Source organism: Aspergillus steynii (assembly GCF_002849105.1).
Source record: "Aspergillus steynii IBT 23096 chromosome Unknown P170scaffold_2, whole genome shotgun sequence".
Taxonomy (NCBI): Eukaryota; Fungi; Ascomycota; class Eurotiomycetes; order Eurotiales; family Aspergillaceae; genus Aspergillus; species Aspergillus steynii.
Genome location: NW_020194399.1, coordinates 3,300,899 through 3,319,946, shown reverse-complemented (window position 1 = coordinate 3,319,946; position 19,048 = coordinate 3,300,899). Strand labels below are relative to the sequence as shown.

At 52.9% G+C, this 19,048-nt stretch overlaps 9 protein-coding genes across 9 annotated transcripts; 6 read left to right on the top strand and 3 right to left on the bottom strand.

The window, feature by feature from the left end:
* Nucleotides 1-108: 108 nt before the first annotated feature.
* On the top strand, nucleotides 109-765 carry P170DRAFT_352716 (uncharacterized protein; the record flags this gene model as incomplete). Its single annotated transcript, XM_024843935.1, has 1 exon — nucleotides 109-765. A coding segment is annotated over one exon (657 nt), but the record flags the coding sequence as incomplete, so codon positions are not given.
* A 201-nt stretch (nucleotides 766-966) lies between these two features.
* P170DRAFT_378384 (bZIP transcription factor) lies at nucleotides 967-2,709 on the bottom strand. Its single transcript, XM_024845445.1, has 4 exons — nucleotides 2,507-2,709; nucleotides 1,300-2,368; nucleotides 1,179-1,250; nucleotides 967-1,130 (listed from the first exon to the last, which is right to left on the bottom strand). Exons 1-4 carry the CDS (start codon nucleotides 2,630-2,632, stop codon nucleotides 1,030-1,032), a joined length of 1,368 nt encoding a protein of 455 aa, XP_024707826.1. The 5' UTR covers nucleotides 2,633-2,709; the 3' UTR covers nucleotides 967-1,029.
* A 314-nt stretch (nucleotides 2,710-3,023) lies between these two features.
* P170DRAFT_402763 (uncharacterized protein) lies at nucleotides 3,024-3,927 on the bottom strand (the record flags this gene model as incomplete). The annotated part of the gene is made up of 2 exons (XM_024846442.1): nucleotides 3,024-3,785; nucleotides 3,844-3,927. The coding sequence occupies 2 exons, from the start codon at nucleotides 3,925-3,927 to the stop codon at nucleotides 3,024-3,026; spliced, it is 846 nt and encodes a 281-aa protein (XP_024707825.1).
* A 1,845-nt stretch (nucleotides 3,928-5,772) lies between these two features.
* On the top strand, nucleotides 5,773-7,325 carry P170DRAFT_351938 (MFS general substrate transporter; the record flags this gene model as incomplete). Its single annotated transcript, XM_024843899.1, has 4 exons — nucleotides 5,773-5,951; nucleotides 5,995-6,111; nucleotides 6,160-6,718; nucleotides 6,777-7,325. 4 exons carry the CDS (start codon nucleotides 5,773-5,775, stop codon nucleotides 7,323-7,325), a joined length of 1,404 nt encoding a protein of 467 aa, XP_024707824.1.
* A 1,025-nt stretch (nucleotides 7,326-8,350) lies between these two features.
* On the top strand, nucleotides 8,351-9,933 carry P170DRAFT_462441 (uncharacterized protein; the record flags this gene model as incomplete). The annotated part of the gene is made up of 2 exons (XM_024852099.1): nucleotides 8,351-9,835; nucleotides 9,926-9,933. Exons 1-2 carry the CDS (start codon nucleotides 8,446-8,448, stop codon nucleotides 9,931-9,933), a joined length of 1,398 nt encoding a protein of 465 aa, XP_024707823.1. The 5' UTR covers nucleotides 8,351-8,445.
* Nucleotides 9,934-10,551: 618 nt separating this feature from the next.
* Nucleotides 10,552-11,190, top strand: P170DRAFT_350422 (40S ribosomal protein eS17; the record flags this gene model as incomplete). Its single annotated transcript, XM_024843802.1, has 4 exons — nucleotides 10,552-10,698; nucleotides 10,775-10,797; nucleotides 10,872-11,049; nucleotides 11,107-11,190. The coding sequence occupies 4 exons, from the start codon at nucleotides 10,552-10,554 to the stop codon at nucleotides 11,188-11,190; spliced, it is 432 nt and encodes a 143-aa protein (XP_024707822.1).
* A 1,356-nt stretch (nucleotides 11,191-12,546) lies between these two features.
* Nucleotides 12,547-13,479, top strand: P170DRAFT_350588 (uncharacterized protein; the record flags this gene model as incomplete). The annotated part of the gene is made up of 1 exon (XM_024843813.1): nucleotides 12,547-13,479. One exon carries the CDS (start codon nucleotides 12,547-12,549, stop codon nucleotides 13,477-13,479), a length of 933 nt encoding a protein of 310 aa, XP_024707821.1.
* A 110-nt stretch (nucleotides 13,480-13,589) lies between these two features.
* Nucleotides 13,590-16,702, bottom strand: P170DRAFT_444483 (uncharacterized protein; the record flags this gene model as incomplete). Its single annotated transcript, XM_024850635.1, has 7 exons — nucleotides 13,590-13,838; nucleotides 13,910-14,317; nucleotides 14,387-14,604; nucleotides 14,706-14,773; nucleotides 14,823-14,857; nucleotides 15,845-16,175; nucleotides 16,230-16,702. The coding sequence occupies 7 exons, from the start codon at nucleotides 16,700-16,702 to the stop codon at nucleotides 13,590-13,592; spliced, it is 1,782 nt and encodes a 593-aa protein (XP_024707820.1).
* A 930-nt stretch (nucleotides 16,703-17,632) lies between these two features.
* Nucleotides 17,633-18,975, top strand: P170DRAFT_507287 (uncharacterized protein; the record flags this gene model as incomplete). The annotated part of the gene is made up of 3 exons (XM_024854471.1): nucleotides 17,633-17,854; nucleotides 17,925-18,514; nucleotides 18,570-18,975. 3 exons carry the CDS (start codon nucleotides 17,633-17,635, stop codon nucleotides 18,973-18,975), a joined length of 1,218 nt encoding a protein of 405 aa, XP_024707819.1.
* Between the last annotated feature and the right edge of the window lie 73 nt (nucleotides 18,976-19,048).

Here is a 19,048-nt window from a genome sequence, read left to right as displayed (position 1 = left end):
GCAGCAAATACCGGAACTAAGATCTGTTCTTATAGCTATCATCTCTTTCGCCGCTTTAATAGAATCGAAAAGATATTCATAGCAGAGGTAACCCTTTCCAGACGACGCTCACTGCCCGATCTACCCAGCGACGACACCTGGAACATGGCACGCATCAGCCGCGATCCATCAACCGGCGCTCTCGCAACAAAGTTAGAGAGGAAGAAGCTGCCCGCAGTCGAGGATACCTGGCACCCTAAATCAATTGACTACCTGAGTCTGAGCCGCGTGAAACAACTCACTGCGAATACATTCGAAGCGACCTGCTCGGACCAGGACCTTGTCACCGGCACAGGCATAGGCACAGACACAGTCATTGCCAAAATCGCGCGCTTTTATTGTGAAATCCCTCGCATGGCGCAGGAGACTCGCATCTATAAGAGTCTAGAAGGAACTGGTCTTGCGCCACGGTTCCTGGCCCATGTCCATGAGCACGGTCGGGTGATTGGGATCTTGCTGGAGAAGTTGGGAGGTCGCGAAGCGGGGATTGAGGATTTGATGGTTTGTCAATCGGCTCTCGGGCGTCTTCATGATATTGGGATTTGTCATGGAGATGTCAATAGGTATAATTTCATTGTTCAGGGCAATACGGCAAGGTTGGTTGATTTCGAGAGGAGTCACATATGTCCTGATGCAGCGTCTTTGGAAGACGAGATGGAGAGTCTAGATGATCAATTGAGAGAGAGTACAGGACGGGGTGGAGGATTTCGGTTCGCTGAAGGATGAACTGAAGAACTGCAACTTTGCCATACCCAATACATTAAAGCCATAGAGTATTTTAATCAGTAGTTATTTGCTGCTTCTGTTGGACATCTATTCCTCGAGCTTTAGGTGCATCTTCCATCATCTCCCATTTTCAGGAGATTCTGATCTAGCGTATGATTGCTCTAAGAGGTTGTATTTCTATCATAGTTGTATTTTGAATTACTGGTGTTTATTTTGCCGATAAGTTGGAAATATGCTGCAGGTACACGATGCTGCGGTTCTATATCAAATAGTCTGAGGTACTAATGCCGAATGAAACGCCGAAACAACGTCGCTGCGACGGAAACCCGGCGCACGACCGAGAATAACGAGTCCTTGAAGGAGTTCTAATCTGGTTAACATCTATTCAAGAGGGTATGTGGATGGACACTCACTTGACAGGAACGAGTCCATATCCAGAATGCGTCGACACGCTCTGCTTTTGCTTGACTGTGAAGGTTCTACATCTTCAGTCAGTTAGCCAAACTATATCCACACGAGAAGAATGACACCTACCGTCCACATCGCTCGCCCTCCCCTCCATGACCGAGTCCAAAAGCGACGTCTGCAACTGCTCCTCCGCATCACTGTCATTCCCACCCTCTCCTCTATCCCTCGGACTCTCTTCCTGCATCACCCCCGGAAACAACCCCCCGTCCATCCTCACTCCCATCTCCTTCAAATACCCCTCCACATCGCGACAATCAAACCACACGCCTCCAAGCCCGTACGCCTGCAGCCGTCTCTCCTCCTCTTTCTGGCCCGCATACCGTTCCCTTTTCCGTTCCCCACCACGGCCACCCATCTCCGAAGCCGAGCGATCAACAAATAAACCCCCCAGAACCCGTCTCGGCATCCTCGAATTCACCGGATACACGGGCCTCCCTTCCCCATCACGCGCAGGATAATGCGCCCCCGCGCCCCCGATGCCATAGAATGGTAAAGAGGGGATCTCAAGCGCCTCGTCGGCGCCGGCGGAGACCAGACGCCGGAAATAAGGGTCCATTTTCGATCTGTCCTGGATGCAGGGGACGAGGCGGAAGACTTGGTAGATTCTCAGCGGGTGAGTGCGCGGGTCGTTGAAGAGGTGGAAGGCGTGTTCGAGGCTGAGGCGGTGGAGGTGGCGGGGGAGGGTTTTTTCGTGGTGTGAGGAGGTATACATGGTGGTGGTTGTGATGGAGAGAGGAAGAGGGGGATGGTGGTGGTGAGGGTTTGGGTTGGGAGAGGATGTTGATGTTGATGTTGATGCTGATGTCGAGGCTGGATCTGCACTCTGCCTCTGGGCATAGCTCTGAGTCTCGAAACCAGTCTCATCCATGGCATTCCTATTCTGTGGGACTCTTCTCGAAACAGCCTCGTCCTCTCCATCAGCTAACAACGCGTAGATCGCATCAAGCCTTCGCACCAGCGCAGGACTCCTGCTCTTGACGCTAGGATCCAGCCCCTGCATCAGGTCCGCAAAGGCCGACGAGACGCGCTCAAACTTATTTTCTAGATCGACGACTCGCTGCTTGGTCTGCTGCAGCGTGGCCTCCTTCTTCAGACGGTAAGTTCGTTGCGCGCGACGGACTTGTTTGCGTCGATCCTGAGATGGTTAGCAGGTCCACATAGCCGCAATATAAGAGAATCTATTCTAGGAGATGAGTGCACTGTCGAGGCCCATGGATGCATACGGCAAATGCTTGACTCGAAAAGAAAGAGAGGAAGATGATAGAGTGCATACCTCCGATAGAACAGCCCCGGCGCCCAGACGCGGTCGTCCGGCTTTTCGGGCTCGCTCGTTGATGTCCTCCTGGGGCTGATGGGGCTCAAGGACATAGTTTGTTTCGGTCAGCAATGGCGAAACCATGTCGGCAGGAGTCACAGTGACAGTGGGGACCTGGATATCGGGGTCCTGATCGGCTGGACTGGCAAAGTGGCGGGCGGAGAGAAGATCGTGAAGATTTGCGGTATGAGGGGGTGACTGGTGCGCCATGTCGCGACTACTAAATTATTGGCTTGATATCTCGGATAGAATAGTTCGAATAATAGCGCTATATTCAGAATAAGCCAAAGGAATCTGTGAGGGTGAGTGGAAAGATGATTTGATCTGGATTACATTATCGGCCTCGGCAGAGATTCAGTTGGGGCGACCCAAGTGGAGCCACTAAATTTTATTCGGTGGATTCAACATTCTTCTTTACCTCTAGAACATCTATCTAATGGTTTTGTTTCTACAGCATAGACCCAATGATCGAGATTCACCGCCACAAGAGATCCGTATACCGTCCCAACACGCGACTCACGTCCCCGTCGAATGAATTATGCACCGCCTCCCATCCCATCTTCAACTGCGCCGCCTCCAAATCCCTCCTCCTGCGCTGCTCAATATCCTCCATCAATTTCCTATCCTCCTCACTCTCCCCATCTCCCTTAGGTAAAAGCCCACACTTCACCAACATCTCCCGCGGCGGGAACGTCCTCCTTCCCTGCTTAAACACATACCTCGAGACCGCCGACGCGAAGACCTTCTTCTGCGCATCGTCTTTTCCTATCCCCTCGCTTTTCCCTCCAGATCCAGACCCAGAAGTAGATATAGATACAGATATATCATCCCCCTGCAACACCCTCCCCCCCTCCTTAAACACCCCCCTCTCCACAAAATGCGACACCACAAACACCCACTTCTCATCCCAGCTCATCACCCTCGACCACACCTCATACCCCTGGTAGGGCCTGATCTCGCGCCGAAAAAGACACTGCACGCCGCTCAGGATCATGACGGCTTTAGTCTCGCAAAGCCGGAACGATAGCCCCTGGCTGAAGAGCAGCAGGGAAAGGTTCCCGCGCGAGATGTCCAGGTCGGTGAAGTAGGTCGAGTTGGACTTGTGGATGTTGTAGTCGCATTCGGAGAGGGGGGAGCGCGTGCGGTGGATTGCCGGGAGGAAGAGGTGATTGGGTTGGAGGTTTTGGTGGGTGGGGAGGATGAAGAGGCGGGTTAGGAGGGTGCGCAGGAAGCGGATCTATTTGATTTGATTCGTTAGTTGGTCTTGGATTTGGAGGAGAGGTATGTATACGTACAAGCCAGACAAACGGGAGGTTCTTGTATGCGAGGATCAGCAGGATGGGGAGTGAGATCCAGTTGTCTGGGAGGGATGGGAGCATTTTGTCGGATTGAAATGAAGATGATTGTGTCTGGATGGGTGCAAGTAGATTTAGGACGTTAGCCATCACGGCTATTTATGCACGGCGATCTTTTGTTGGGAATCGCGATCTGTGAGAATGAAGGCCCTGCAGCGGGTCAACGGTCTCGGTAATTCCTAGATGCATTGGAAATGGTGGAGAACAAATCTGCTGGGACTTGGTTCTGGAACTATAGATCTTAGAGCCGATTCTAGGTATAGTATATCAGTCTAGGATCGCACTATAGGTGTTGATGGCGTTCTATATGTTGCACCTGCATAATTTAGCACATGGTAATCTTATTCTAGATGGCACATCAATTGTAGAAGATACTGTCGTAGATCCGGTCAGATGTCTTTGTTTGCAATTGCGTGGGTCGGCTAACCAATCTGATAATATAATCAATTATGTTGATTTGATCCCGTTGAGCCCAACTCGATTTTTCCCCTTAAAAAATCCCAATCCAGAACCAACCCTTCATCTTCTTATGCGCTAGAACTCAGCATTTCTGTCCTGCTCTTCCTCTGTTGTGTTTGACCCCACTTCCTAAAGTCGCATCCCAAAGATGAAACAAACAAGAATGAACGAGACCCTCAACGACCGTCCACATTCCACATGTCAGCAAGCATGTTAGACAATGCCGACTTATATCAGATCTGCTTCCCCTTGACTCTCAAGGAGAAATCTAATACTAGCTCTCACATCAACTCCATCCTCAAGTTGAACCTCACCGGGTAAGATCCAACCCAACCTCCCACACCATACCACTAACATACCCATCTACAGACCCAACCCACTATGCATATGCATATCCTAGCCATCCCTCTCCTCACCTGTCTGGCCATGGCATTATCTCCACAACAAACCCAATGCTCTGCAGAAGGCGAGGCCTGCTTCGCTAGCAGCGACATCTACCCGTGCTGTGCTGAATTGACGTGCCAGGAGAGCCGAGAAGTAGGCGAGAGCATTCGCGTTCCTGGTGTTTGCGTTCCATTGGGGGCATGATCGCGAAAATAATAGATCCCCGGTTGATATTGGCTGGGTCGGGGTACGAGGGGAGGGATGGGGATGTTAGATCGGACAAGTCAGACAATCGATCAAAGATGTGGGATGCGGGATGCGACGTCAGGATCAGATAAAGTGCATTGAAAATTATATGACGTGAGGATGGGATTTCCTGATATCGAGATCCGGGGTATAGGCAACATCATCGTCAAGCGTTCGGTAACAGTCGCATCGGAAAATGCCCGAATCCAAACCGGAAAATACAATTCAACAGGTGCTGCAAGAAATTTCAAATTCGTCATAGTTGGCTCCTCGTACATGTCTTGTTTGCTCCCTGCAGTCCAATCGGACAATCAGAGTCCGATGCCCCCTGCAAACCAGTTTCCACTCGGCTAGAATTCCTTCAGCGTCGCTGCCTAGTCGTTATCTGCCTGTTGCATGATCAAGCCCGGTCTTATCTCCTCATTCCATTCCAAGGCATCAAAACTGCGGATCATTTACGCTGCTTGTGAGGTCGGAAAGTAGTACAGAAACCCCGCGAGAACACCGAGTGCCTCGTGACGAGGCAGATGTAGATCTGGGCGATGGCCATGAGGTCACCCACTTCGGAATCTATGCGGGGAAGTGACATCTTTTTGCGGAGAATGCATCTAGGCTGTTCTGACAGGTCGGGTTTAATTGTAGATTGTTTGTTCGCTATGGTTGCGCGTTCCGCGTCGTGGCGGGTATAGATATGGCCGTTTGACCCTGGTTTGGGTTGGGAGTCATGTCCCATTTCAATTTCTTTTTCTCTACTTCATTCTTTTGTTTTGTCTTTCCATTATGACCTCTACCTGGGATGATGATCTCAAAGCCGACATCTCGTCGGCCCAGATCGAGAATGCCGAAGAGGCTCTCTCGTTCACTCCCGAAGAGGAAAAAGCGCTCGTGAGAAAGATCGATCTGTACCTGCTGCCTATGATCTGGATCATGTATCTCCTTTCGTACTTGGACCGTACCAAGTATGTCGCTCCTTACTGGCAGGAATCGTATTGACAGGCGCAGCATCGGGAATGCAAAGATCTCGGGCATGGAAGACGATCTGAATCTGTCGTCGAACGAATACTCCATTGCATTAGTCGTGTTCTTTGTCGGATACGTCGTGTTCGAAGTTCCCAGCAAGTATGTTCACCACTCAACCCCAGGACGCCCCGATGCTAACTTCTGTAGCCTCATCCTCAGTCGCTCGCGACCATCCCTCTTCCTCCCCGGCATCATGGTCGTCTGGGGAGCTCTGACCTGCGTCATGGCCGCTGTCCGGGACTTCAAGCACCTGGTTGTTCTGCGCGCGTTGCTCGGCTGCATCGAAGCTGGATTCGCTCCCGGCGTGCTTCTCGTGCTGTCGAACTGGTATAAACGAACGGAGCAATCGCGGCGCTTTGGCGTGTACATCTCCGCTGCGATTCTCTCCGGTGCGTTTGGCGGTCTTCTGGCGGCCGTCATCACCGACGGATTGGAAGGCGTGCACGGGATCCGGGGCTGGCGATGGCTCTTCATCGTCGAAGGCGCTGCCACCGTTGGTGTCGGCTTTATCGCCATGTTCATCCTGCTTGACTTCCCTGCCACCTCGCGCAAGCTCTCCGAGAGAGAGCGATCCATCGCAGTGGCGCGACTCGCCAGCGAGAACGTCACTTCCATGACGGACGCCAGCGAGCGGTTGACTCATGTCGAAGCCATCGTGGTGTCGGTGAAGGACTGGCGAACGTGGATGTTCGTGGTTGGATATATGGTTAGCCTTCCTTTTCCTACCATCCAACGTCCTATACTATACTAAATCAAATGCAAAGGTGATCGTCGGCTCCAGTACCCTCTCCTACTTCTACCCAACCCTCGTCCAAGGCCTCTTCAACACCTCCTCGACCAAACAAGTCAACTTCCTCACCGTCCCCATCTACGCCGTCGCCTTCGTCTGCACCGCCATCACAGCCTACTACAGCGACCGTATCCCGCTCTGGCGCGGCCTCGTCATCGCCGCCTGGCTGACCTTCTCCCTCATCTGCTCCGTCGCCGTCTGCCTCGTCTATGACTTCACAGCCCGGTATGCCCTCCTGGTCCTTATGGCTGCCGGCCTGTGGGCCACGAACGGCGGGTGTCTGGCGTACGCGTCGTCTGCGTTCGCGGGACTCAGGCCCGAGGCGAGGGGCGTGAGTCTGGCGTTGGTGAATGCGCTGGGGAATCTGGCGCAGATCTACGGGTCGTATTTGTTTCCCGAGAAGGATGGGCCGAAGTATATTATGGGGTTTTCGGTGATTTCGGCGATGTTGGCGCTGGGGGTGGTGGTGTTTGTGGTGTTGCATGTTTGGTTGAGGAGGAGGGTGAAGGTGGGGGGGTTGTAGTCGTACTCTGTAAGAGAGGGTGGTAAGTTGTAGAGATGGATGGTATTGTTTCGGTGCTGGTTTAGAATTCGCAGGAAATTCTTTGCTTAAGTCATGGCAGACAGTTGATTTCTCATCGTGTGTATTCTGTAGATTCATCGATTCCTTCCTGTGTGGAAGATGGAATCAACGCAAGGAAATCGCCTATTCGGGAAAAGGTGAAGCCCTCCCGTGGCATGTTTTAGCGTGTGGGTCTGTTTTAGTGGAGGATGAAAATTCAAACCCTTCAAGCCCGCGGCATCTCGCGTTCGATTCTCTTTCTTTCTGAGTACCTCCTCAAAATTTCCATCATGCTCGACCGCTTTTTCATTCATCCGTAATTTATTTCACTGTGTCTTGCTCCGTAGTTCTACCGCCTATGATGATTTGTTTTAACAACACATTGCCAGTGAAATTATTGGCAATTATCCAATCAACAATACTCCAGATGCAATGATGCATGAAGACAATTCCCATGAACCCCTCCAGACTATCCCTGTGAACCCGGCATACCGAGTGCACAAAAATATGCCCGCAATCGCGGCACTAACAAAGCGCCAAGTGGATTTCATTAGCTGATTTGGCCTCTTCTCAATGGCCAAACGTCCATCGTGATCCATTGCACTGTAGATCAATCCAGCTCTGCTCTCGAGCATTGTCAATTTCTTTATTCCTGTCTTTTGCGCTCAATTCCCTCCGGGATCAATTGGGAGGTGTGATCTAGACCGCTAAAAGAAAGGATATAAAATCGTGATGGATCAGAACCATGTCAATCCTATTGTCTATTATTGGATCTCGCCAGACTCACCATCACCTGTAACCTTTTGGTTAACACCGTTGCACACGTTGCGTGTTCTAGCCTTTGCTCCGTAGGAGCCCCTGTAGCTTTAGCCGGTGAAAGTGGCAGTGAGGGCAGCGTCGCACGTAAAAATCTGCGGCTCTTTTAATCTGCTTCTTAGCCATTGTACCTGACAACCTGTGCCTGTGCTTTTATTTTCAATCCATCTGGATAACGTCCGTGCCACCTCCATACCCTGGTTCTACCCAGCCCATTGACCATCTCCACCCGGACAACCATTTACCCCGGAGTCACTCCCTCGCAATGGCAACCTTCGACCCCTTCCTCCTCACCCCGCTAGACCACTACCTCGTGGTCGGCGGCATCGGCGCCTACGGATGCAACTACTTCACCTTCCAGACACCCGACGCCGACGCCGCCCTGGAGGCCCTCCAGACCGGCGCTGCGCGACTCATCCGCGAACTGCCCTTCCTCGGCGGCGAGGTGGCGCCTCGCGAGAACGACCCGCGCCACCAGCTCGAGGTGCGGCCGTCGGGGCCGGATCGATTCGAATCGCACCCCATGGTGACCGCGCGGCGCATCGATGCGCCTCTCCCCGCTGTATCGGAGATCGGACACGCCATCGATGCCGATGGCGACGGCGTCTTCCGCCCTTTACCTAGCAAGGGCCCGGAGGAGTTCAAGCCCGTGCTGCGTCTCCAGGCAAACATGTACCACGGCGGCATCATCCTGTGCTTCTGCTGGAACCACCTCCTGATCGACGGCAGCGCAGTGAGTAACATCATGCAGGCGTTTGCGCGGTGCTGTCGCGAAGGCGACGCCGTGTCGCTCGTCGAGGACCGTCGACAGAACGAGCTCGCGCGCGACCTCATCTTCGATATCATCAACCGCCCCGTTCCCGAGGGATACCAGCCCCTCAAGGACATCGAGATGCACGAGCTGGCGCCGTTCTCGACAGAGGATATTTGCCGCGAGACGCTCCTCCTGTCGCCGGATAGAGTGGAGGAGTTGAAATCCGCCTGTAACAACCACCTCGCCTCCTCCTCTTCCTCCGGCGAGCAGGGCTCATACTGCGCCACCAACGACATCGTCATGGCCCTGCTGTGGATCGCCACGGCGCGCGCCTCCCTCCCGCAGGATAAGCGCTGCTACTCGATGAACTTCTGCGTGAGCATGGGGAAGCGGGCCCAGCCGGCCATCCCGGCCTCGTACATGGGGTCGACGCTGTTCCTGACCGGCGTGGAAATCAGTCGCGACGAACTCGCCGACGCGCTGGCCGCCATCGATGCCTCGTCCACTTCCACCGACACCCTCCCCACAGCATACATCCCCCTCCTATCGACCCTGGCGGCGCGGATCCGCGCAAAGATCGTAGCCTCTGATGACGCGCATCTGACGAAGACCGTGCACGAGCTGCACAAGATCCCCGAGTGGGACGCGAAGCCCGGCAAGCTGGGCGATATCCTGTTCAGCAATCTGTCGTTTAATACGTGCTTTCAGCATGATTTTGGGGCGCAGCTGGGTCGCATTGTGGAGTTCGAGCCGCGCACGGTGTATCCGAGTATTGGGTTTTTGAAGCCGCGCAGGCTGGTGGCGGGGGGGTTGGCGCCGTGGGAGATGACGGTGATGTTTGAGAGGGAGAGGATGGAGGTGGTGAAGAAGGATGGGTTGTTGGGGTGGGTGAGGGGGGATTGTACGTGGTAGATTTATCTTGAGTTGGATGGTTTGGGTGTCCGTTAAACGGGGTAGATGTATATAAATGTATCAATGTTGAATGATATAGACCTTTGAGTTCTGCGCACAGCTATAACGGTCTAGTGCTCCATTGATAAACGTACATTGTAAGCGGTAAGAATTTCAAACCTAGTGTCATTAAACTAAACAATGATCTTTAATTGTACTACCTACATAGCTTTTGTAAAGATAATAAAACTACGATGTACATGTACTTCAACTGAGGCATCACGGATGATGTCACGAGGGGTAAGCATGTGATTGGCCGCCAGTTGCTTAGCTAAGCCGGCTACAGAGCCAATCACACACAGCCATAGCCAGCCCTTCGAGACTGGCAGGAAGATAGGAAAAAAACCAATAATGAGAGAAAAGTGAAAATGCAGGACAAATAGAAAGAATATATCTTCTCAAACGACCCGAACCACAATGAATACAATATACCCAAGATTGGCAATGCTGTATCTGCACCCAAAAATCTGTGTGTGGGATCGCCCGATTGGAACAAGAATAGGGCTTCTAGCCCGCCCGCGGCCATTGGCTCGTTGGGGCTCACCGCCCGACGGCCGGGTTAAGCGAGCTTGGCACCAAAAACCAAAGACACACCAAAATTGAAGCCCCAAACCTCCCTCCCCCTAACCCCAACATTCGCAGCATCTCGACAACTATACCGCCAACATGGGTCGCGTTCGCACCAAGACCGTCAAGAGGTCCGCTAAGGTCGTCATCGAGCGCTACTACCCCAAGCTCACCCTTGACTTCGAGGTCAACAAGAAGATCTGCGATGAGGTGGCCATCATCGCCAGCAAGAGGCTGAGGAACAAGGTAGGACTGCCGATGGGAGAGAGGAGGGCCGAAGGGCCGAAAGAATGGGTCAAAATGCTAACTTTTCGATCGCTAGATTGCCGGATATGCCACGCACTTGTATGATTTCCCACTCGATCGATAATCCGACTCGCCAGACACAAAAAGAACGACTCTGACTGAATCTCTTACAGGATGCGCCGTATCCAGCGCGGTCCCGTCCGCGGTATCTCGTTCAAGCTTCAGGAGGAGGAGCGTGAGCGCAAGGATCAATACGTCCCCGAAGTCTCCGCCCTTGACTTCTCCCAGAACTCCGAGACTGGCAAGCTCGATGTTGACCAGGACACCAAGGATCTGCTCAAGAGCATCGGCGTACGTTCGACCCGCACACGGATGGAAAGAAGAACGGGCTAGGCTAACACTCAACAGTTCGACTCCGTCCCCGTCAACGTCGTGACCGTCTCCCAGCAGAACATCGCCGAGCGTCCCCGCCGCTTCGGTAACCGCCAGTAAATCTTTTCTCCACGAACTCGGGAATGCAAACAAGAAAAGGATGAACCGGACGAAAGCGTGAGCGGATGGAAAAAGACGTTGTGCTAGCGTTGACTTCGAAACCATGGAGGTGGTATACGATGAAAAAAGATGCTGCTTCTATTGATGGGTGATAAATGGCGTCAAGACTTTTTTTTTTTCAAAGGACATGGTTGTTTGCAAGGATAGGTTCGGGCATCTTTTTCTTTAGGATGAAATTAAAGGAAAAAATGGACACGCCAGGCCTTTTTGAAAGAAATCCCTCCCTCAGTCGCCCATCGATCGCTTAGCACGGGTGGAAAGTTCTGTACCTCGCTGAATTTGAAGCCTAGATGAACCTATTCATGATCATTGCTACGATACTGCTTCGATTGGATTTGATGGACTCCCGACTCGATTTATGTTGCCAGGACAGCTCGACATTGGACTCTTGCCTCGACTCCGCCTTGAGGGTACCGAGCCAGAATGAGGGACGTAGACCGTAAGCGTCTGATATCGGATTGCAACTGCGGAATGGACTCGTACTGATACCTAATACTCATCAATCAACACAATCCTATTAATATCACAATTTTGCATTCCTATCCAATACCCCACGAAATCCGGCTCAGGAACCCACTTAGCCCGTAGTTCCAATCCTGATTGGTCGCCTTGACTCGACATCCATGGATGATCCACGGGAATTCATCTATCACAGCAATTTAACTATAGAAGTCTAAGAATGATACTCCGAGACAGAATAAGCAAACACAAAGCCTAGAGGCTATGCTGCCGGGTATGCGAATCCCGTCCTCACCTGCCCACAGCTGGTCGAAGGATTTCATAGGTGGTAAGATTTGGATTATTCCCGAATAGGAAAAAACGAAGCATCACCCCTCTTCTACTCATGTAAGGTTTCTCACAACCTTGATTGTGTACACGTGTGATCAAAAGTGTACTTAGAGAGAGTACTAATCGGTTGACAATATGGTTACAAAGTGCATTTTGTCTATTTTTCTTTCGTGCTCTATGGTCGGTTGGGCATTCTACTTTACCACTTGTCTATGGCATGAACATGAAGGGTATCTACATCTGACCACCCACCAGAAAGCAAATCTAATAAATAGAAGCAAGGCTGCATTCTGGGGTATACTAAAAGCTGACGAGTGAGACAGTATGTCTACCAACTCCGTAAGAAAGCCGATCACAAGTCTCACTCACTATCAACATCCACAATATAAGACAAAATAAGATCCCTCCGGATTACTTCCTTTCCACCCTGTATTACTTCTCTTCTACCTGATAGTTGCATCTAATAAAAGAAAAAGAAAAAGAATCCTCAAAATGAAATCCCCAAAAATGACCACCCTCCTCCCCTTCCTCCTCTCCCTTCCCTTCCTACCAATAACATCAACAACCCCAACCTCAACCCTCAACATAGCAGCCCACCAAGACGACACCATCCTCTTCCAAAGCCCCTCTCTAATCCGCAGCCTCCACTTCCTCACCACCAATACCACCGCCCAAAGCCCAAAGTCTCCCCGCCATCTAACCATCTTCCTCACCGCCGGCGACGCCGGCAACACATCCACCTACTGGCTCTCTCGCGAGTCCGGAATCCGCGCATCCTACGCGACCATGCTCTCCGCACCAAACACCTGGATCGAGAGCTCCACCGACGCAGAGGTCCCGGGCCATAGCGTGGCGATGTTCACGCTATCCACGTACCCTGTTTCGTTGGCTTTCTTGCGTCTTCCGGATGGGTTCTTGGATGGGAGGGGGTTTGAGAGGACGGGGAATCGGAGTCTGAGGAGGTTGTGGGACGGGGAGGTTCAGAGTTTACAGGCTTTAGCTGTTGATGGGTTGGGAGAAGATGGAGGTAGAGAGGGAGGGGGGAAGGGAGAGGTGTATACGAATGAGACGGTGGTGAGTGTGCTAGGCGGCCTGGTGAGAGCGTTCAAGCCCGAGGTAGTGAGTTTGCAGAATTACAAGAGCGGGGAGGGAGACCATAGTGATCATTTCTACGGGGCGAGGTTCGCAAGGGAGGCGGTTCGGTGGGCGTTTCCTGATTATGATTCTGGCTCTGGCTCTGGGGAGGGAGGGGTGAAGGTTATAGGCTACGTTGGATATCCGGTCATCGAGCGGCCGGAGAACGTAAGGGGGGAGGAGCTGGAGGAGAAGAACGCGGCGTTCTATGCGTACGCGAAGCATGACTGGATGACTTGTGAGAGTGACGAGGATTGCGTGGGGAAATATGAGGTGCGGTGGTTGACGAGGGAGTATACCATCTGAGTGCAGTCTAGTATGGAACAAATTGATTAAACCGAGTACCTGACTCATTATACACCTATCATCTATATCCAACCAAACAGCAATGTATAGTATAAATAAACTGCAAAAAATCAAACCCGATCCTGTTCCACAGCATCATACCCCTTCGACCCCCGAACCCACCCCCTTCCATCCTCCCACAGCCCCTTCAACTTCTCCCACCCCAGCGAATAATACACCAGCGCCAACAACGCAATCGTATACCCGAAGACCTGCAGCCCCCCGATTTGCGTATGCCAAATGACCACGGAGGCGAAAATCAGCAGAATATTCTTCGGAATACTAACCAGCGTCATGGTCAAGCCGGACGTTTTCCCAATCTGCATCATTAGCACACACACACACACACACACACCCAATTAACCCACACACAATGGAAAAGAAAACCCACCAGGACAAAAATCGACACATTCAACATAAACCCCACCGCCGCATTCAAGACCAACGCAGCGCACGTATTCCGCGAGATCTCAGCGAGCTGAAAACCAGGCCACTCTGTGCGCCAGGCGACGAGGAAGTTCATGACCGCGCAGACAGGGGCGGAGTAGTACAGGCTGACGAGGGGGTCCATGCGCTGGCCCTCATCCGAGAGCAGGATCTGGATCATGACGAGGCGGTTGGCGTCGAAGACGAGGCTGGCGAGTTGGAAGAGCAGGCCGAGGAGCGAGAACTGGATCTCGCCGGCGACGGCGAGCCCGACGGAGGCGGCGATGACGAGGATGTTAAGCAGCACGGAGAGCGAGGGGGTCGCGACGCCCCAGAGCCAGCTGGTTAGGAGGGTGATGACGGGTCCGGCGGCCTTGCTTATATTTAGTTCTTGATCTGGGGGAGTAGGGGGTGGTGGAGGGGAAGGGAGGGGAGGTAAGACCTTGATCATTTGCACAAATGATACGTTGAGGTACAGGTAGACGACGTTGCTGCAGACCAGACTGCCGCTGTAGAGCAGGCCGATGGGGACGATGGCGCGCATGTAGACCCGCGGGGTCATTTCGACGGTTTTGCGCGCGTCCAGCAGCGTGGTGGTATATGCCATGATCTGGGTGACCAGGGTAGCGAAGACGAGATGCCATGTTGTGAGGATGACAGCTGCATTCTTTAGCTGAGTACATTTGGGTAGAGAGCGACAGACTCACGATAATCTGACAGTGTTAGCAGTGGCTAGACAAAGAAAGTGCAAGCAGACATACGGAATTCAGTCGAGCTGATCACCCACTTATTAAACAGAATAGTGAGATTCGACCAGAACACCCACGACCTACACTCCAATTAGCCACCGGTCAATCTGCAAGAAGAGTCAGACGCACAGCATGCCCAATACAACACTCCACCCATCATTCCCCTTCTGAAGTCTAGAGTAGATCATTCTGAACAAATAGTGCCCGCCTGCTTGACACCCGACGACGCAAGAGAGAGAAAAAGACACTAGAAGTGAAGTAAGCGCCAGCAGAAAGAAACTACAGCCTATATGCGCGCGCCATCAGACCAGCCCTGTTTCTGAATCAGTCAGCCAGATCGGTTGTTTGGATGGTTTCGTGGTGTAACGTGAGAGCGCCACATTCCGAAGACAACCAGCGATCAGGGAACTGCAAGAGATTTATGGAATATGGCTTGATCGGTTCGGTGGATTTGGGTTCGGACGGTTTGATTGCTGCTGCTTGCTTTATCTCGCTTAGATGTGTTTGTCTATCTGCTTTAGATGGTGCCTGGAGTTGGAGGGGTTTGCGAGAGAGAGAGGGGGGGGGGGGGTGAGGAGATTGCAGTTAGGCGGAGCAGAAGGCGCAGGAGATCGTGAACACCGAATGCATCGACAATATCTAGAACGTTGGAATGCAACGTCTGCGGATCCAGTCCCACTGGGTTCCGAACGCGGCATGAAGATCGACATGAAGACTTGACTGACCTGACATTCTGACCTTATCGCTTACTCATGCTTGAACCAATTCTGAACCATCCATACAGCCCTAATCCATTAAATCTATACACATAAACCGATAGAATTACACTTATACACCCACCTAACCCCCGTAACCTACCAAGAATGCGTACAATAAGTAATAAAATAACTCGGCCACGCCTCGACATCAATCAACCTTTTACACATCTCCGGATCAAACTCTGGGTTCCCGAACGCCGCCAAACAAGCCTTCACGTCGTCATCGACCCAACTAAACGGGTAGATCTGCGCCTGGGGCAACAACACCAACGAGTCGTTGATATCCGCGTCGCAGAACAGCGACCACCCAGGCTGCTTCTGCTGGATCCTCGCGCACACTTGCTTCCGCACCGACCCCGCGCCTTGCTTCGAGTCCGCCAGGTACTTCTGTACCATGCGCTGCAGGGCCCCCGGGCCGGTCAGATCCTCGACGGACCCGTCGCCGCCGCTTTCGGCGCGCTCGAGCACGTGCAGCGCAGGGAGCAGCCAGAAGGGGTGGCCGGGCGAAGAGGCCATCCAGCCGTTGGGGACGGCGGCGTTGCTATTCAGGTCGGGGCTGCGGGACATGCGGCCGAGAAAGGCGCGCTGGGTTTGCGGGTGGTTGGGGAGGGGGGAAGGCGGTGCTTGGGAGAGGGAGGACCGGTGGGCGAGCAGCGGAGTGTCGTGGGATAGGAAGAGAGGTTCGACGGGGCGGAGGGCCTCCGTGTCGACGTCTGCGTACATTCTATCGACCATTAGCCCATCTATCTAGGTCAGAAGAGGGAGAGGAAGAACACACCCTCCAATCAGATACATGTAAAAGTTGCGCGCGACATCAGCGCGCAGAATCTCCTGCGGCAGCTTATCGTAGGTCTCCAGGAACCACGGGAAATGCTGCTCGACGATCATGCGATCGGTCTCGTCGTCCCAGAGCACGTATTCCCAGTCGGGGTTCTGGGCGCGCATGGTCTCAACCCAGACCTGGGCGCGCTCGGACATGTTGCTGCCGGCCGGGAACCATGTCTGATGGATGAGTTTGGGGAGGGTCTTGAGGTCGTGGGAGATCGGGCGGGAGAGAAGATCTCGTGCCGAGAGGGACCGGGCGAGTTTGGGGCTTTCGTCGCTCTCGTAGAGCGGATAGACGACTGGGGGGAGGAGAAGCGTGCGGAACTCGTAGACCACGACCAGGATGACGAAGATGGCGAAGAGGTAGGAGCATCGTCGGCGAGAGGCGGGCAGGGCGAGCCATTTGGGGAGGGTGTCGGCCGTCATGGCGCTGGTGTTGATGGATGAGGATGGATGGAATTAGAAGAAAGGACAGGTGAAGAGTGGCATTTTGGGGGGTGGAATCGTTTTGAGATTCATTCCCAGCCTCCGATGGGTCGAGGGAGTCATTGGGCGGATAGATGACACTTCATTAGGCTGGGTGGTCGTAGACACCGTTTCCAGCATGATCCGGACCTGAGTCTAGGCTGGAACGGTGAGGATCTCCATGCTACAAATAGAACGTGGCCAGTAATGAGGAGTGCTGGAATGCTGGTCGTCCAGGCATTCCCGAAGCGGAAGTGAAGAATGCTCGATGTCGCCGGAACGGGACGGACTGGCTGGCATGCGTGGGTCGCGGTGACTAATTGAAAGACTGTATGGGTTTGAGAGTAGGTAACCTTAACATGGACCTGGTCCAGCTGTCGAGGTTGGTTTCCAGGGTTAGTTTCCAGGCTCAGGAACCGGATCAGGAAGGTTGCGATGTATCCATTGATTCCATGGATCGAGGGCTTCAGGGTTGATTGCTCAGTCAGCAATCCAGTAACTATGGTCAGCTTTCTAGACATTATTCTTTTATTTACTTTCTACTACGTACAGAGTATCTCCGGTGATGATATTCTCATCTTATGATAGGCTCATGATTCAGCCCTAGGAAGATGCCCTAATTCACGTGTCCGGATTGTAATCTTCACCTGATGAGCAGAACAGAATAAACAAGCCTATTTATGGATTAATTGCATTAGAATGTGTTACAAATATAATCCATCAAGATACTAATCAAATAACTTTTTTAACAACATGCTGTAGATACCGACCCTCGGCTCGATTATAATATCGGCACGCTCAACGCCTCAACACATGCATCACCATGCCTAGATATTTAAGTATCCTCACTAGTCCACGTCAATAAATTAAACCAATAAACCCAACGACATCATGACACCAAACCAACTCACCCTCCTCGCTGCAGTTTTCACCCTCTACCTAGCGCTAGTCCGATACCCACGCTACGCCCGCCGCGATGCCATCAACAACCGCTTCACCAACCGCCCTCTCTCCAGCATGACAATCCCCGAAGCGCACGAAATCATCCGCGAACTCCGCGAGCTCGAATTCCCATACACAATGCACACAGCCATGAAGATCTCCCTACTCAAAGTCCGCCCCTCTCCCTCCCTCTACCCCTTCCCCTTACCTACCCAATACTAACCTCCCGAAAAAACAAAAGACCGGCTCCATCCCCACCATGACGAAACTTTTCCAGGCAACCGGGCAACTCAACGCCCGCAACGCGTCCAAACGCGCCGCCGACACCGAGATCCTGCTCTCGGAGGTGCACGACCGACTGCCAGGCTCGGATCCGCACCTGCTGAGCATCGCGCGCATGAACTACCTGCACGCGCGGTACCGACAGGCCGGCAAGATCCTGGACGCGGATATGCTGCACACGCTTGGGTCTGCGGTCGTTGATATCGTGCGGGGCGTGCAGCGTTCCGAGTGGCGGGGTTTGTCGGGGGTGGAGAAGTGTGCGATTGGGGTTTTTCATAGGGCGTTGGGGGAGGCGTTGGGGATTGGGTTTGGTGAGTTGCCCGGGGCAGGGAAAGAGGGGGGGTGGGATGATGGGGGGGTGTTTGTGGATGAGATTTGTGAGTGGACGATGGGGTATGAGAGGGAGGTTGCGAAGGTGACGGAGTCGAATCGGGTGATTGGGAGGCGGTTTATGGATCTGGCGACGGTGAATGTGCCGAGGGGGCTGAGGGGGGTGGTGGAGGGGGTGGTGGTGATGAGGTTGGATGAGCATATTAGGTTGAGTATGGGGTGTGTTGTTCTATTCTATCTTTCTATGTGGGAGGACTGGGCTAATGAAGATCAGGTTCGAGAAACCGAATCCGGTCCTGGTGACTCTGGTGCATGGCATCATGGCACTCCGCAAACGAATCCTGCGGTACCTGAGTCTCCCTCGGCCTGGGTTTATGCGCGTACAAGTGCTCGATGACGAGCCGGACAAGGCCACGGGGCTGTATAGGACGAGTCTGTGGATCGCGCATCCGTGGTACGTGCAGCCTACGTTTATGCGTCGGTGGGGACCAAAGGCGTGGTTTGTCCGGCTGTTTGGCAGCGGGGCGGTGCCCACGCCGGAGGGCAAATATCGCGAGAGTGGATACGATCTGTGGACGATTGGACCGGCAGCGCAGGAGAAGAGAGGGAGGGAGGATATGGAGGCGCTGTTTGAGGGATTGAAGCAGAGTGGATATACCCAATGTCCGTTCCACGGTTAGGAAGGTATAGTTGGTGATATTGGTTTGATTTGGTAAATTGAGAATTTGTAAAGAGACAAGAAAATAAATGAAA

What these genes read in the sequence shown, in the direction of transcription:
- P170DRAFT_378384 (XM_024845445.1), bottom strand. Translation starts at nt 2,632, where the DNA reads ATGGTTTCGCCATTGCTGACCGAAACAAACTATGTCCTTGAGCCCCAT. An exon ending in GAGGGCGAGCGATGTGGACG is followed by an intron (nt 1,251 to 1,299) that starts GTAGGTGTCATT and finishes AACTGACTGAAG; the next exon opens with ATGTAGAACCTTCACAGTCA. An exon ending in TATGGACTCGTTCCTGTCAA is followed by an intron (nt 1,131 to 1,178) that starts GTGAGTGTCCAT and finishes TAACCAGATTAG; the next exon opens with AACTCCTTCAAGGACTCGTT.